The sequence below is a fragment of the Rhododendron vialii genome, chromosome 13a (assembly GCF_030253575.1).
Source record: "Rhododendron vialii isolate Sample 1 chromosome 13a, ASM3025357v1".
NCBI lineage: Eukaryota > Viridiplantae > Streptophyta > Magnoliopsida > Ericales > Ericaceae > Rhododendron > Rhododendron vialii.
In genome coordinates this window covers 33,865,652-33,880,578 of record NC_080569.1, presented here as the reverse complement: position 1 = coordinate 33,880,578, position 14,927 = coordinate 33,865,652, and the positions used below count along the sequence as shown (strand labels likewise).

Sequence of the window (14,927 nt, the reverse complement as noted above, 5' to 3'; positions counted from 1 at the left end):
GTGTAAAACCCAAAAAAGAGAGTTCCATACAATCTGATGTACAACGATGACCAATGATATGTACCCATAATTGGGCTCTTTATAAATGGATGGCACATAGCTGTTTCGATTCCCGCGTCATTAGAAAGTCAAAAGTTCAATGGGTATGGTGAACGATCGATGAACACCCGGTATGATGTAATCAGGCGATGGATAAGGTTGCAAATGATCGGAGTTATTTGCGACGAGGTTGAAGCTCAAATAAAAAGAATTATTTTCGAACTCGAGTCGATAGGTAAACGAACGAGCTCGAACTATTTCGTTCAACTCGTTTCAAATGCGAGCTGAGCACGAGCTACAGCTCGGCTCGAAGGAGCTCGCCCAGGCGCCCATATACTACATTGTCCGTACTAAATATCTATAATAATGTTTAATTTTGTGGACTACAAAGTTACAAGATAAACAGCTGCCAAGTGTTGGAGTTTTGTGCCCGCACATCTCGTATTGTCGAGTCGTGTCATATTCAATTCATGTCAAAATGTGGTTTAATTATCCAAACCCTCTAATTTTGTATATATCATGTTAACAAGTCGTGTCCAGAATTACCATCCATTAATATACATTATTTGTATTAACTTTTGTGGGCTACAAATTTAGTTCGACACGTACTATAAACAGTTGCCAAGTGCCAGAGTTGTCGCAATTACTCCTACCAAAATGGCTGGTGAGTCTCTACGACAAGTCACAAGAATTCAAATTGAAAATTTAAGGTTTTCTTACAAAGTCCGTGTTAAATATTCACTTTTACTAGTAATTAGTACAGAAATGGTTGGTAAGTCTTTTTCCTATTCGATTTAGGAGAAAACTTTACATCCAACACAAAAGAACGCGGATTTCTTCTTGCTGAGGTGTTTCTTTAACCTTGGACATATGGCAACCTTTCGTTAGCCCAAGTCCATTTCTCCATAAAATCCCAATTTCATCTGCCTAGCTTCTACCTAACAGAAGTTCACCCAATCCATATTCCACCGGTAATTAATCATTTTCACCGTCAACTCCAACAATTCAACGTCCTATTTCTTAGGAAAGCTCCTCTGAAATAGAAAATCAGAATCCTATTATTCTACGAATAGATTACCCTATACACCTAGCATTATGGATTCTAACGTAAATAAAGAAATCAATTCAAGCTGGATCTCTAAAACTAAACCCTAATCATAATAGGACTACATTGATCGGATCACTTTTGAACAAAAAACTAACTAGTTACGCTTGCTATATATATATATTGTGACTGTGACTAAAGTTAGTGTTGCTATAGAAATTTTATTACCACCTCCCTTCTAGACGTTTATTGAGCCTTTCTATACATGTTAGCCTATCGTTGTTGATGGAAACATTTACAAACCATTGAACCAATCCTGGACCCAACATTGGGCCTGAACCAGCTGCTTTCTAGGCTTCCCGTCAGGGCCAGCACTATCTCAATTATGTCGGCACAAACCATTGGACCAATCAAGCAGGAAGGCTCTGATAAAAATCAAAATCAAGCAGGAAGGCCTTTTTTTTTTTTTTTTTAACTTTTATCCCCTAAACTATTGACATTTTTTCTACTTTATCCTTAAACTATGTAACAAATAATTTTGTCCCCTTAACTTTCTATTCTACAATCTATTTCATCCAAAATTGTACGAAACTATACGAAATAGATTGCAATCAGAAAGTTTGAGGGACAAAAGTATTGTTTATATAGTTTAGAGGACGAAGACGGAGTAGACAAAATGTGAATAGTTTAAGGAATAAAAATAAAGTTAACTCAATAGGAAACATCGTAACTGCTACGGAGTAATGATGCATTAGTGAGCTCAATTATCAACGTTTTGTGTGATGTTCTCATATCTATCAATGGGAATGAAATACTAGATAAAAGTATATTGTAAGGATCGCATCATTGATCGTAAATTCCATATGTAACCCAAAAAGGGGGTGGGGGGCCGGCTATAAAGGGTATCGCTAATTTAAGGACAATATTTGTTATTTTCAAGGCTATTTATTATTCACTGCAATCAAAAGAAAATAAAGAGCAACACAACCAGGGGTAGCCCACCCTCAATATTTTCCACACACTCCATTTTGGTGAAGGTGGAACACCCTTCACCAGGAGTTCACCTTCACTTATTTGGATACAAACACACGGAAAACAAAAATCGTTGACTAAGTGGGGAGGACCACCCAAAAACGAAACATAAAATCAAAAGCAAAGAAGAATTATTCATTTGCCGGGAACAAGAAGTTGTTTTTTGAGGGCTTCAGTGTCCTTTTCCTTGAGGAAATTTATGTACCATATGGCCGATCCTTTCGGATGCCTTGTTAAATTTCCATCTCTGAACTCAATATAGATCATTCCAAAACGATTAGTGTAACGAGCATTCCATTCGAAGTTGTCAAACAACGACCACACAAAGTAACCCTTCACCCTAATGCTGTCACTGCCAAAATAAATAAGATTTGCACATAAAATAATGTTTTTATATTTTTGTTATTACTCGAAACAGATCTCAGACAAAGTTATTCGAGTGAGTCAGCCTCAAATAGGAGTACATGCACATCAACTTGGCCATTCAAATTATCATGAGTTGAGAGTCATTTGTCCCTTTGTAAGTCTCACTTTCGGGGTCTTTGATTTGTCAATGCAATAACAAAAGGTAATGAAAATTTTATATTGGTTTAATCAATAATTTTTTTTGATATTTGAAGTTTATAAAAATTTGAATGATGAGGAAAAAGGATGAGTGAAGGAAAAATAAGTCGTCCTCCATAAAAGCTTTAATTCCTAGAATACCAATTAGTACTCCTTCCGTCCCTTTTTTTGTGTCCAGTATTCCATTTTGGATTGTCTCTTAATAAGTGTCCATTTTGTAAAGTTAGGGGGGTAAAAGTTGGTGTATTGTCTATTTTGTCCCTAAAAGTAGATTTTATTTTGAAAAGTTAGTGAATAACAGTGTAATGATGATGGGTAAGTAGGGAAAATGGAGGAAAAAGTTGATGTGAAAGGTGTAATAATGATGTCTTTTTAATAAGTTGGAGTTACGAAGCAGGACACTTAAAAAGGGACGGAGGGAGTAATTATTATCCCACCTTAGTCAATCAAAGAGCAAGTGGTCCATTCTTAGTCAATCAAAGCACGAGCGAAAACGTAAAAGCGTCAATCTAAAAAATATTACGATTTTTTGCATCAATATCTAATAAGAGAATCTAGTTTTTTACGTAACTATATGTTTCTATAACTTGGTTTGTTTATAAAATAACGGTTCTGCTAACAAGTGCCCCCGGGACACAAGTTAAGGTCTATTAAATATGAAATACTCTCCAACAATAAGATTTCATTACTATTAATGAGTAAAAAAAGTCAACCACAATGTGAATACATATACTTACTCCACTATTTTAGCTTGTAATTAATTATCTTACCATAATGATATATCTGGTATTTTTTGCAAATAACAAATATCCCATTAAATTGTGCTTACAAAATGTTAACCACAGTTTTGTTTTAGCCCAATACACTGACAAACTAACTAAGATGTTGAGGATTCGATTTTTTGCAAAATTCTATAAGAGAGAATAAGTTCCTCTTATAGATTCAGAACAAAGTGATCACATGAGTAAGAAAAAACAAAAAGAAATGAAACGAAAAGAAAAAAAAGAAAGAAAGAAGGTAAAGAAGTTGCAGCTGGCTCTTGATCTCTCCATCCTACCACTGTTTTTGTTTGTATCAAAACTGTAACGCATAAAAGCCATGTACCTTGCACATGGTACAAAGATTTTCTGCACTTAAAAACTACCCATATAATTGAGGGGTACAGAGAGACTCAATTTTCCTCACTCAAACACACACTACTTTTATTGATCTTTAAACAAACACAAGCAAAATTACAATTCAATCACTCAGACCTCTCGCAGCTCTCCTCTCATACATACTTTCATCTCACACACAAACTCATACTCTCTGCTCTCTTTTCTTCTCTTTTACCCACACTTTGAACACAATACAAAGATACTTATTTATGCAATACACATGCACAACACCTGCACAGCTCAACACTCTCATTACTTCCCAATTGCCTTCTTCAATGCCAGACAAAGCCAACTCTCTCTCCTTACGACCCATCTAACATGCTCCAGTTGGAACACCCTCCACCAGGATTGGAGTCCACCTTCACTTATTTGGGTACAAACACACGAAAACAGAAATCGTTGAACTAAGTTATGGGGAGGACAACCGAAAGACGGAACATAAAATCAACAGCAAAGAAGAATTATTTATTTGCCGGGAACAGGAAGTTGTTTTTTGAGGGCTTCGGCGCCCTTATCCTTGAGGAAATTCATGTACCATATGGCTGATCCTTTCGGATACCTTGTGAAATTTCCATCTCTGAACTCAATATAAATCATTCCAAAACGATTAGTGTAACCAACAGCCCATTCGAAGTTGTCAAACAGCGACCACACAAAGTAACCCTTCACCCTAACGCCATCACTGTCAAAAAAAAATAAGATTTGCATATGAAATAAGGTTTTTATATTTTTGTTTTTACTCGAAACAGATCTCAGACAAAGTTATTCGAGTGAGTACGTACTCAATTGATTCCCGAAGGCAACGGAGATGATCAATGTGGTAATTTGTCCTCATTTCATCCACTCTTGCTTCTGTGAATCTGTTTTTTAAACTACTCTCTTCGCCCAACCCTACAAAAAAGGGAAGAATATTTCGGACCAAACCAAGAGAGAGAAATCACTACTAGTTCTTTATCATTTCTCCACAGTATTGAAGATTCTAAGAAAAAAAATACTAGGATAGATAGGGGAGTAATCACTTACCATTCTCTGTGATATAAATGACCGGGTTATTGTACTTTTTCTTTATGTACATCATAATTTCATAAATTCCTTGTGGATACATGTAGATCCAACCACAACTAGCCTGCAACATTATTGTCAAAAAAGATATCTTAATTTCAGAACTAAACATGTTTTTACTAATAGAAGCAAGGTTTTTTTTTGTTTTGACAGCGAAAAAAAAATCAACAATAAGAGAAGAAGGTTACAATGGACAAAGGACAAGTATATAAATCGACATCCCAATGAGATTGACACCCAAATCTCGCGACAAACATATGCATGCCATAATGCAGTACAATCCTATTTTGGTGAACTTTTGATTGAAGTTTATATAGCTAGAGGCTTGACCTGTGGACCAATCGGAACCCCATTCCGCACACCTGGAAAAGTTATCACATACCACCTTAGTAAAAGTATTGGAAGTCAGTTTAATGATTGAATATATAATAACTTACAGAGTTAATTCTGGGCTTACTTGAGTACTTAACCTTGGGATCTGTGATGTAGCTTAACTTTTCAACTTGACTGTGTGATGCATCTGCTACATACTGGGCAGTATAGTAATTTATTCCGAGAAAATCGTATGATCCTTTCAATTTCTCGGATTCAGTATCTGAGAATTCGGGTAGTCGGTTTCCTACAAATTTTCTCATGGATTGCGGATAACAACCATTTACCACTGGATTCACAAACCTGATCAAACACATACGATGTCAAAGAATCATAAGTTGCCATCGTTAAAAAAGAAAAAGAAATCAAAAGTTGCTATATCAACTGTAAACTTAATCTCAGAAAAAATAACCTAGGAAGAACATGGAAACTGAAGGGCCCCGTATTTGAATTTCGCTTGGCCCCGAATAAGCTAGAGTCCTTCATTATACAAGTATGCATTTTCCCAAGCTAGAATGTAAGTAGTACTCACTCACCATCCCAACTTGAAATCTAGTGCTCGTTGTGCAGCATCGATATCAGCTTTCGAATCAGTGTAAGGCTCCATCCAGGTTACCACATTAGTGATTCCAATCTTCCCCTTTTGGCATGCCTATTAATGATCAAACATGCATGTTCCATATTCAATTAATTCATCAGAGCCATTTTCAAATCTCTAAAGTTTTGAGACGTACGAGACAGAAGTCAATGATTTTATATCAATTAATTCTTGTTTATCATACTAGTGTGGGAAGTGGGAACCTAAAGTAAAACTGATCGAACCTGATAGTTTTTTCTATAGAGCTCTACTGCAGCTGCATGAGCAAGAAGAAGGTTGTGCGTGACTATGTAAGGTTCTGTAGCAGGATTCCCATTGTCAAATGGTTCCGATTGAGCACTTGTAATAGATCGATGCGACGGCTCGAAACTCCATGTGCTATCTTCAGTCGAAGATGTAACAGGCCTTTCGGCAGTAGTGCCTCGACCTGGTGCGAACGCACCAGTTGCATACCCATACTTACTGAAGCTCCATGGCTCATTTAGTGTGATCCAATGTTTCACTCGATCACCAAACTCCCAAAAGCAAAGATCCACGTAGTCACAAAAGTCGGCCCTAACATTTGATAGACCACCAAAGCTCATTTGATTACTTCAGCTAATTAATAATACTCGTTAATTACAATATCTTTGAGGTGGATATACATATATAGCTATTTAATAAAATCGGATTCGATCACTTACACTATTTTAGAACTTAGAAAGCCGCCATATGCATCTTCCAAAGCTTGGGGAACGTCCCAATGGAACAGAGTCACAAATGGTGTTATACCTACGTACGTACATCAATACAAATTATGTTGGCATGCGCGCATACAAACTTTTTGAGATTAAATGAAAACATGATTTGCTATAATTCGTATCAAAATCCATTAAGATCATGATTAATTTGAGAGACATAACCATTTGCTATAAGCTCATCAATTAGATCATTGTAAAACCGGATCCCTTCCTTGTTTATACCCAGGTTTAGCTGTCCACCTGACAATTGCATTATAGTATTAACATTAGAAACATGTCCATAAAATTAAATACTACAAAGTACAGGACCCCATGGTTGAAGGAAAATTTTAAAAGCAATTTTATAAATTGGTGTTATTCCACAAGTGATTTCATAAAGCCAGCAAAAAGTACTTAAAACAAACAAATCTTACAAGGCAAGATTCTGGACCATGAGATTGAGAATCTAAAGGCCTCCAAACCCATTTTCTTCATGATCTTCACATCTTCCTACAATTTCATGTGTTCCAAAACCAAAGGGCGATTCAAAAAAGTCGTTATTGCCATCATTATTTGTAGCATATACTATATGATTAATTGAACTGCTTAAACTCTACCTATAAAATTCAGAACAATGTACCTTAAATTGACGATAAAAATCAACAGCCGTGTTTCCGTTACTGCCATCAGTGATCCTACCTGCCATTTCACCATGAACATCCAAAAAGATGAAAAGATTGTTATTGCTAAATAAGAGCAAGGGCTATATAGTCATGCTCTTGATGGGTTAAGAGGTTGCCTTTTGGACGAACCCTCCTCTTTCCAACCCTGGTCTTAGGGGGCTAAGAGGTTTAGGATTCTCTCAAAGGTTGAACTATTTGGAAGGACTCGAAAATGGTAAACTGATAGGAGTGTGCACTGAGATTTGGATTTGATTACACTTTTTGTTGACGGCCGCTATGGGGCTGTGTTGCTATTTCGGTAGGGGTGTGATATTGCTTTGTTACTATTTCTTTCTAAGCATTCTGCAGCTGATTGGAAGAGGCATTACTGTCACTAAGAAGAAGATGCATGGGGTGAGCTAGACATGAATTGAAATTTGCTGCAAATCTGTCTTGAACTATGGAGATTAATCTGTTTAAGCTGTGGAGATTTATTGTTATTGCTGGTTATGCTGTTTTGATGCTATCACATTGGCTTTTTTTTTTTGATATATATTGGAGGGCTAAGAGAATCTGAGATTGAAGGATCAGGCAATGTTTTGTCTGTTGAACTGTATCTGTGATGTCACGACTATTGATCCCAAGCTCATGCCTTCAAAGATCATTTATTATTCTGCTAATTGGGTTCGTGTGCTGTCAAAATGGTGCTGGTGTCATGGAGGAAGTCTTCAAGGTTTCGGGCTGGAATTGCTTATCTGAGTTTCTGCTGCTGTGATAATGTGCTGAACCTGCTGCTGAATTTCAATACTGAAGATGGATATGGTTACTGCTACATTTGGTTCTTTGTTGCTGGTGATGCTACTTTGATACTATGAAGCTGATTTTGATCTCAAGAGTATCATGACTCTGGTTCTGTTGTTTGGACATGGATATTGCTTGTCATGGATTTAAGAATCAGTTGATTGTTGTTATCTAGTGAGGACGTGACTATATGGTTTTGATGTTAGGTGGATGTCACTCTGCTTCCGTTTGTGGCTTCATCCAATTTTCATTGGATGTTTTTTCTTTTCTTTTGACCTTCTCTTTTGCTTCAAGGTTCTTCTTGTAGCTTTAGTTTCGGCCTCCTCGTACTCTTTGTTGAGTTCTAATAAAATTTTGTTGCTTATAAAAAAAATAAAAAAGAAGAGCAAAGGCCTAGCTAATTGTTGAAAATCTAGCTGTTAGCTGTACATGTTATGCAGATTTGCATGTTAAATACTTGGTAGTTTTTTTTTTTAATAGAAATTTTTTTTTTATTAATCTCTGAAAATAAATTTCAAAGATTAAAAGGATTCAAGCACGAGGCATCAAACCAGAGGAATAGAAAACTACAACCACAAGAAATGCAACTCCACACTCCAAGAATCACATGCCAGGCCAGTCCCTCGGGGTTAGAATTGGTTTGTTATTTCTATGGACACAAGTGATCCAACCATCTAGAGCGAGAAAGAGAGAGAGATATTACCAGGCCATCTCTTGGTGAAATCATCCCAAATGCTTGGGCCACGACCCCCTTCCTTTGCCGCGCCTTCATACTAAGAAAAAACACCAAAACCAAACAGCTTATCTCTATATATTAGTAGAAGTAGAAAGTTCCTCCCTTGAAGATTTTTGTTTTTGTTTTGTTTTGTTCTTTCTTTCGTGATTTATAGATGATTAAGCCTGGTTTAATTAACGTACACATGCAATTGATATGTGTAACAATGTGTTCCATGCAAAACTAATTACTCAGTCTTGTCCCCCATTCTTGGTTCTTCTGACCTAAATACTACGGGACATGGAGAGTACCTGAAAAGCAGCTGATGCCGCGCCAAAAACAAAATCATCGGTGAAAGAGACACGATGGATTGAAGGAAAGCCGTTGCCAATAATTGGCAAGTGCTTTCCATTACCATAGCCATTGCCTTGAGCCTCCATTGCTTATTTTTTGCAAGTAATAGCACTCGTTACTGAAGACAAAGGAGCTTATGTATAGCTTGTAGTGTTGTGGGTTTTTTTGGAGCTTACAAACTTGGGTTTATATAGGCGTGCAGGAGTATTGCATGTGATTCATGCATGTGAACAATATATGTACGTGCAAGTCTTTTTCAAATGAGTTACTTCTTTTTGTTTTTGTTTTTGTTTTTTCGTAAAACAGGAACATATTAATATATTAAAGAAAGAAAGGACCTATGATAGTCTAGGGTACTCGACCCCATTTAAGTCATCGCAAAGTTGCGAATTAATACAAACCAGAGCACAATCGAAAACCTGAAAATCTAAAGTATCATTTTTTTTTTTTTTTTGCTTGGCAAATGGAACTTTTTATTAAACTCGAAGGGGTACATCGATGAGAAAGCAAAAAGTACAAAGATCTATCCAACCAAGATTGGATAAAACACCTCACTACTCACTCTACACCTTCACTTTTCGAATCTCTTCCAAATAACCTTTGAAATCCTCCACTGTGTAAATTTTGATGTCAAACTTAGCCTTCATCCACATGGCTACTCTAATTTTAATTAAATCCGCCACTTCCGAAGCCTAGGTTGTTGCCCCGTTGAAGATATAGCCATTCATCGTTAACCAGAAGGACCAAAGCGTTGCAAAAAAACAAATTTCCCAGATATCTTTCTCCAAGTTTCAAAATCTATTCTCAAACCACCAAAGCGCTAACTCTGCTACTGAGGATGTACAGACCCACTGGATGTTCCACCAATCCAAAATTTCTGACCACACCACCTACGAAAATCGACAATGTAGGAGCAAATGTTGAGGTGTTTCCACATGTAAAGCACACAGGGGGCACACTGCTTATTGAATCTCCGAAATTAAGTTTCTATCGGGAAGTACCGACCTTGTTGCAACTCTATCTTGAATGGCCATCCATGAGAAAATTTCCACTTTAGGGGGGCTCAGATTCCTCCACAACGAACCCAGTAAAGTATTCCGGGATTGTGTCTGGATTTTCCACTACCTATATACCGATTTTACAGAGAATACTTTGTCTGCTATCCAAATCCACTGTAATGAGTACGGTTTTGAAGGTCCTCGTACTACATGTCCCTATTCAAAATCTGAAGTATCATTAAAAACCATATTAGCTAGCAAATCCGCATACTATTTTCCTTCGCGGTAGACATGATCAATTCTCTCCACTCCCAGCTGCCTCATCAAGTATCTGCAATCATGGATAATATTACTCAAGATATGACATGGTTGGTTCGGACCCAAAATAAGTTGCATAGCCGCCAAAGCATCCATTACCAAACAAATTAGTTGCTTCAATGGAGATTGGAGGGAGCCGAGTCCCTGTAGCGCCCATTTTGGGCTGCAAATTGCAGCGCTCCCAAACTGTGTCGTTAGGGGCATGTTAGGCTTGTAGACAAGCTTCCAACTTTTTGTCGACTTATGAACCTGTCAACTTTTTTATCCCATACATTACAACTGTGTTACAATCAATGAAAACTTGCTCCAAAAACATATCAATACCAAGGCTTATATATGGCCAGCCGATCCCAAAAAAATAATATATAGATTATACATTTGCCAACAAATTAATAATGTAAAAACACTACATGATTCATCTCTTGTCACTAGAAACATTTTTCAAAGAAAGACAAAGATCCTTCTTCAAAAGCAAAATAAATAACTCGAAAAAATAATCATTATGCAAGAATGACTCAGCTCAAAATACATAAGGCAAAAAAATGCAACAATGGCTTTCTCTGTAACTGAAGGGGTTTCCTTATTTCTCTATAGCTTAAGGGGTAATTTTAACCACCATATTTTTCTAATGATTTTAAAGAAGAAAATTGAAAGAATAAATTATTACTTTTAGACAATTTAGAAATTTGGGTCGTCACCGTTGGTATCAAAGCTTAAGGAACAGATCTTATATGGGATGAGTGGGTGATTTTTAAAACATCGTATTTTTATCAAAGTGCGTAGCGAAAGCGTGATTTTATGAAATTAAACTATTTTAATCAAAGTGTGTAGCAGAAGCGTGTTTTTGTTTAATGAAAAAAATAGATATCTTGAATCGAAAAATTGCGAGGATGAAAATCAATAAGTTAGGGAGATTGTAATTAATACCTCAGCCGCACTTTTCTAATGTTTTTAAAGAAGAAAATTTATTATTGTTTTTGGGGCGATTTAGAAATTCGGATTGTCACCGTGTAGCATTTTGATATTATTAATTTGTTGGAAATATAAAATATTAGTATAATTCTTGATATTGAGGTTTGTGATAAAGTTGGAAATATTCGTTAGATTGTGATAAAGTTGTGAGGTTTGTGATAAAGTTGTGATGTATGGGATAAAAAAGTTGACAGGTTCATAAGTCGACAACTTTAATGCCCCTAACATGTTAGGCTTATATTACCGCCTAGTCACATCAAAGATAAAGTGCGAAAAAAAAAAAAAAGCACATATAATGCGATTAATGTTTGGGAGCCGTATTTTTTTTACTTTTTGCATTTTGTATTTTACATTTTGTATTTTTTATTATAACCAGAATGTATTACAAACAAATAAACCTTTTGAGTTATTAAGACAAACAAATTGAATGGCTCTAGTTATTAGTGTAAGACCCCGAAATGAGTCTCACATAATTTGGTGTACACCAAATGATGAAGAAGGAGTTCGCGGACCCGCCCATGTGCATAGTCTATGATAAATATTCACTCTGGTCCCGTTTGATAACCCTCCAAGAGGTTATGATTGGATTGGTAGAGTGGTGATATTATCAATACCCAGGGCCGGCCAGGGGTAAGCCCCGCAAGCCAGCCGGCTCGGGCAACCCCTCAGTAAGGGGCAACAAAAAAAAAATTTTATATGTTTACAAAAAAAAAAAAGAAATTCAGCAAAAAATATATTTATGGGCATCATCCAAAAAATTTTGTGCAAATTTTTTTTAAAAAGTAAATATGTATGGTTTTCACTTACTTTAAAAAATTATGATACTTGAGAAAATTAGGAGGGCAAAGAGAGGTTTTCTATACCTGGGGTAAATAACAGATAAAAAAAATTAGGAGAGAAAATTAGGAGAGCTATCAAATAAGAAGAAAAAAAGAAAAGGGACGCTATAGCCAAAACGAAAAGGGACGGGTGATGTAATTCAAGCTGAATGAACAATATAATCTTGTTTTTGTTCTTTTTTTTGTTGTTGTTGTGTGTATGTCTTTTATTTTTATTTTTTATACTTAACACTAGTGGGCAACGAGCCTTGTTATTCGCAATAAAGATTTGCAGAGAACCACGTAAGGAAAAATGTGTTTGGGCTCATTCCAGGTCTCACAAAAATCTAGAAAAATATCCATAAATTTTTGAATATTATTTTATGGAGCCCTGTAAAAAATCAGCTCCAATGAACATTATAGTATGTATTACTTTTGGATTCATATAGGCGAATTGAGCAATTTCGCCCCAACGAATCAAAAAGTAATACTTACCGAAATTCGCTGGAGCTGATTTTTTACAAGGCCCCATAAAATAATATCTAAATTTTTTTGGATGTTTTTCTAGATTTTTGTGAGATCCGGAATGGGTCTAAACGCATTTTTTCTTGTGTGGTTCTCCACAAATCTTTCTTGCGATTACAATTTCCGAGTGGGCAACCAAGTGGAAGGTCAGGCTTGGGCAACCCAAATGTCGGACCCGGCACTGTCAATACAGTTTGGTTTCCCAAAAATGGTCTAAACTATTAATCCGGAGAGATTGCGAAGACCCTAACTTTGGGGTATTGCTAATACCCTCTTGAAGATGGTATTAGTAATCTCATTCCAACATTTCCTCATTATCAATCTCTTCTATCAATCCAATCTCATCATTTGATTTCATCTCAAACAAACATAATATTAATAATCTCATCATCGAATCTTATTTCAAACAAACATACTCATTATCAATCTTTTCTCATTATCAATTTCTTCTAATTACCAATCTCAATCTTAATCTCATCTCTTTACGAATCTCATCTATCTAATACCGAGATGACTGATCATGAGACTCTTCCTAATCATGAGACTCTTCCTAGTCGATGTCTGTGACTCTGATAAGACTATGTAGACCCGCCCATGTACATAGTCTAAGAAAAATAATCTACTCCGTACAATTTAGAACTTGAAATTCAAAAAATAATTAGGCCTAGTTTCAGAACACTTTTTTAAAAAATAAGTACTTATTTCACATTTTTAAACTCAAAAAAAATGTAAATGAAAAATAGTTTTCCAATTTTTTTTGCACCGTATTAAAGATCTCAATGAGATCTATCAAACAAGATCCATACTGATAGAAAAATTATTTGTGTACACACATAATTTTTGAACTTGAAATTGTCTTCTTAAAAAATAAATACTTATTTTTCTTTCGGGAACGGGACCTAAGTTTCCATATATACACTTATGGGTACGTAATTATTCACATAAGCGCTCCTTAATTTAACCTAAGTTCATTTGTATTGTTACCCGGAGCTTAGTGCTTGATCTTTGTGTTTGTAGGTATTTGAAGGCTTAACATTTCAATGGGCTTTATTATTGCAAAGATATGTTCTGATTTAGTGTTCTATCATTTGAATCGTGGTTATATACTCCCACCGTCCCTTATTTAGAGCCCAGTATTTTATTTTGAGTTGTCCCTTAATAAATATCCATTTTGTAACCCTCCGTCCCTTATTTAGAGTCCAGTATTTTATTTTGAGTTGTTCCTTAATAAATGTCCATTTTGTAAAGTTAGTGAATAAAAGTTGGTGCATTATTTATTTTGTCCCTAAAAGTATATTCTATTTTGAAAAGTTAGTGAGTAAAAGTGTAATGATAATGAGTAAGTAGAGAAGTGGAAGAAAAAGTTGATGTGAAATGTATAATGATGATGTCTTTTTAATAAGTTAAAATTACGAAGCAAGACACTTAAAAATAGACGAATGGAGTAACTTTCAAGAATTTATTTATAATATTAATTCTTTCCATCATGTCTTGTATATGAATTCCTAAATTTTATATACATTCATATAACAGTTCTTAATTGTTTTGTGATAATCGAGTAAGATGGGTTATGCTCCGTTAGATGTGTTGTGCTGTTAGACGATCAGTGCCATAGAGATGGTTTGTGTTAGACGGTGACACCTCATGCTATTTGATGATTCATAAAAACCTTCTAGTGACATCAGGAGGGCTCGCGAACCCAATATCCGGATTAATTCGAATAATTAACCTTCATCGTCGCATAGAAACTGTTGCAACGGGTCGAGTGAATTCGAAACCCTAGATCTTTTCTCTCATAATCTCTCCCTACTTTTTCATTGCTTAAATTTTATTTAGCTTTTAATATTTTAAAAATCAAACAATCAAATCTCTTTCTGGATTGGATGAGAAATTAATTGAAGCAATCGCAACTTGACCTACGTAATCCCTGAGAACGATACCCAGAGTACTTACCGCTATCTTTCTGGTAATAATAACTATTTCATTTTATAAATTATTTTTAATACGGAAACAACATGATTATACACCCAATTGCATTTATTGCATTGGGTGTGAATTATCACGTTGGGGTTCTACCACAACATTATTAACGGTCATGCTCGAGCATTGGGTGTGAATTATCACGTTGGGGTTCCACCACAACATTATTAACGGTCATGCTCGAGCATTGGCCATA

At 35.7% G+C, this 14,927-nt stretch overlaps 1 protein-coding gene and 1 long non-coding RNA gene across 2 annotated transcripts; one reads left to right on the top strand and one right to left on the bottom strand.

Annotated features, from left to right (window-relative positions):
• Positions 1 to 3,855: 3,855 nt before the first annotated feature.
• Positions 3,856 to 9,321, bottom strand: LOC131315297 (raucaffricine-O-beta-D-glucosidase-like). Its single transcript, XM_058344456.1, has 13 exons — positions 9,078 to 9,321; positions 8,755 to 8,824; positions 7,229 to 7,287; positions 7,023 to 7,098; positions 6,772 to 6,849; positions 6,553 to 6,640; positions 6,094 to 6,424; positions 5,808 to 5,923; positions 5,357 to 5,574; positions 5,230 to 5,261; positions 4,861 to 4,963; positions 4,620 to 4,728; positions 3,856 to 4,519 (listed from the first exon to the last, which is right to left on the bottom strand). The coding sequence occupies exons 1-13, from the start codon at positions 9,204 to 9,206 to the stop codon at positions 4,303 to 4,305; spliced, it is 1,626 nt and encodes a 541-aa protein (XP_058200439.1). The 5' UTR covers positions 9,207 to 9,321; the 3' UTR covers positions 3,856 to 4,302.
• On the top strand, positions 7,320 to 8,549 carry LOC131315310 (uncharacterized). Its single transcript, XR_009196683.1, has 2 exons — positions 7,320 to 7,485; positions 7,610 to 8,549. It is a non-coding gene; the product is annotated as an uncharacterized LOC131315310 (long non-coding RNA).
• Positions 9,322 to 14,927: the final 5,606 nt, after the last annotated feature.

What these genes read in the sequence shown, in the direction of transcription:
- LOC131315297 (XM_058344456.1), bottom strand. Translation starts at nt 9,206, where the DNA reads ATGGAGGCTCAAGGCAATGGCTATGGTAATGGAAAGCACTTGCCAATT. An exon ending in TCTATAGAAAAAACTATCAG is followed by an intron (nt 5,924 to 6,093) that starts GTTCGATCAGTT and finishes GATCATTAATAG; the next exon opens with GCATGCCAAAAGGGGAAGAT. An exon ending in CTAGATTTCAAGTTGGGATG is followed by an intron (nt 5,575 to 5,807) that starts GTGAGTGAGTAC and finishes GTGTTTGATCAG; the next exon opens with GTTTGTGAATCCAGTGGTAA.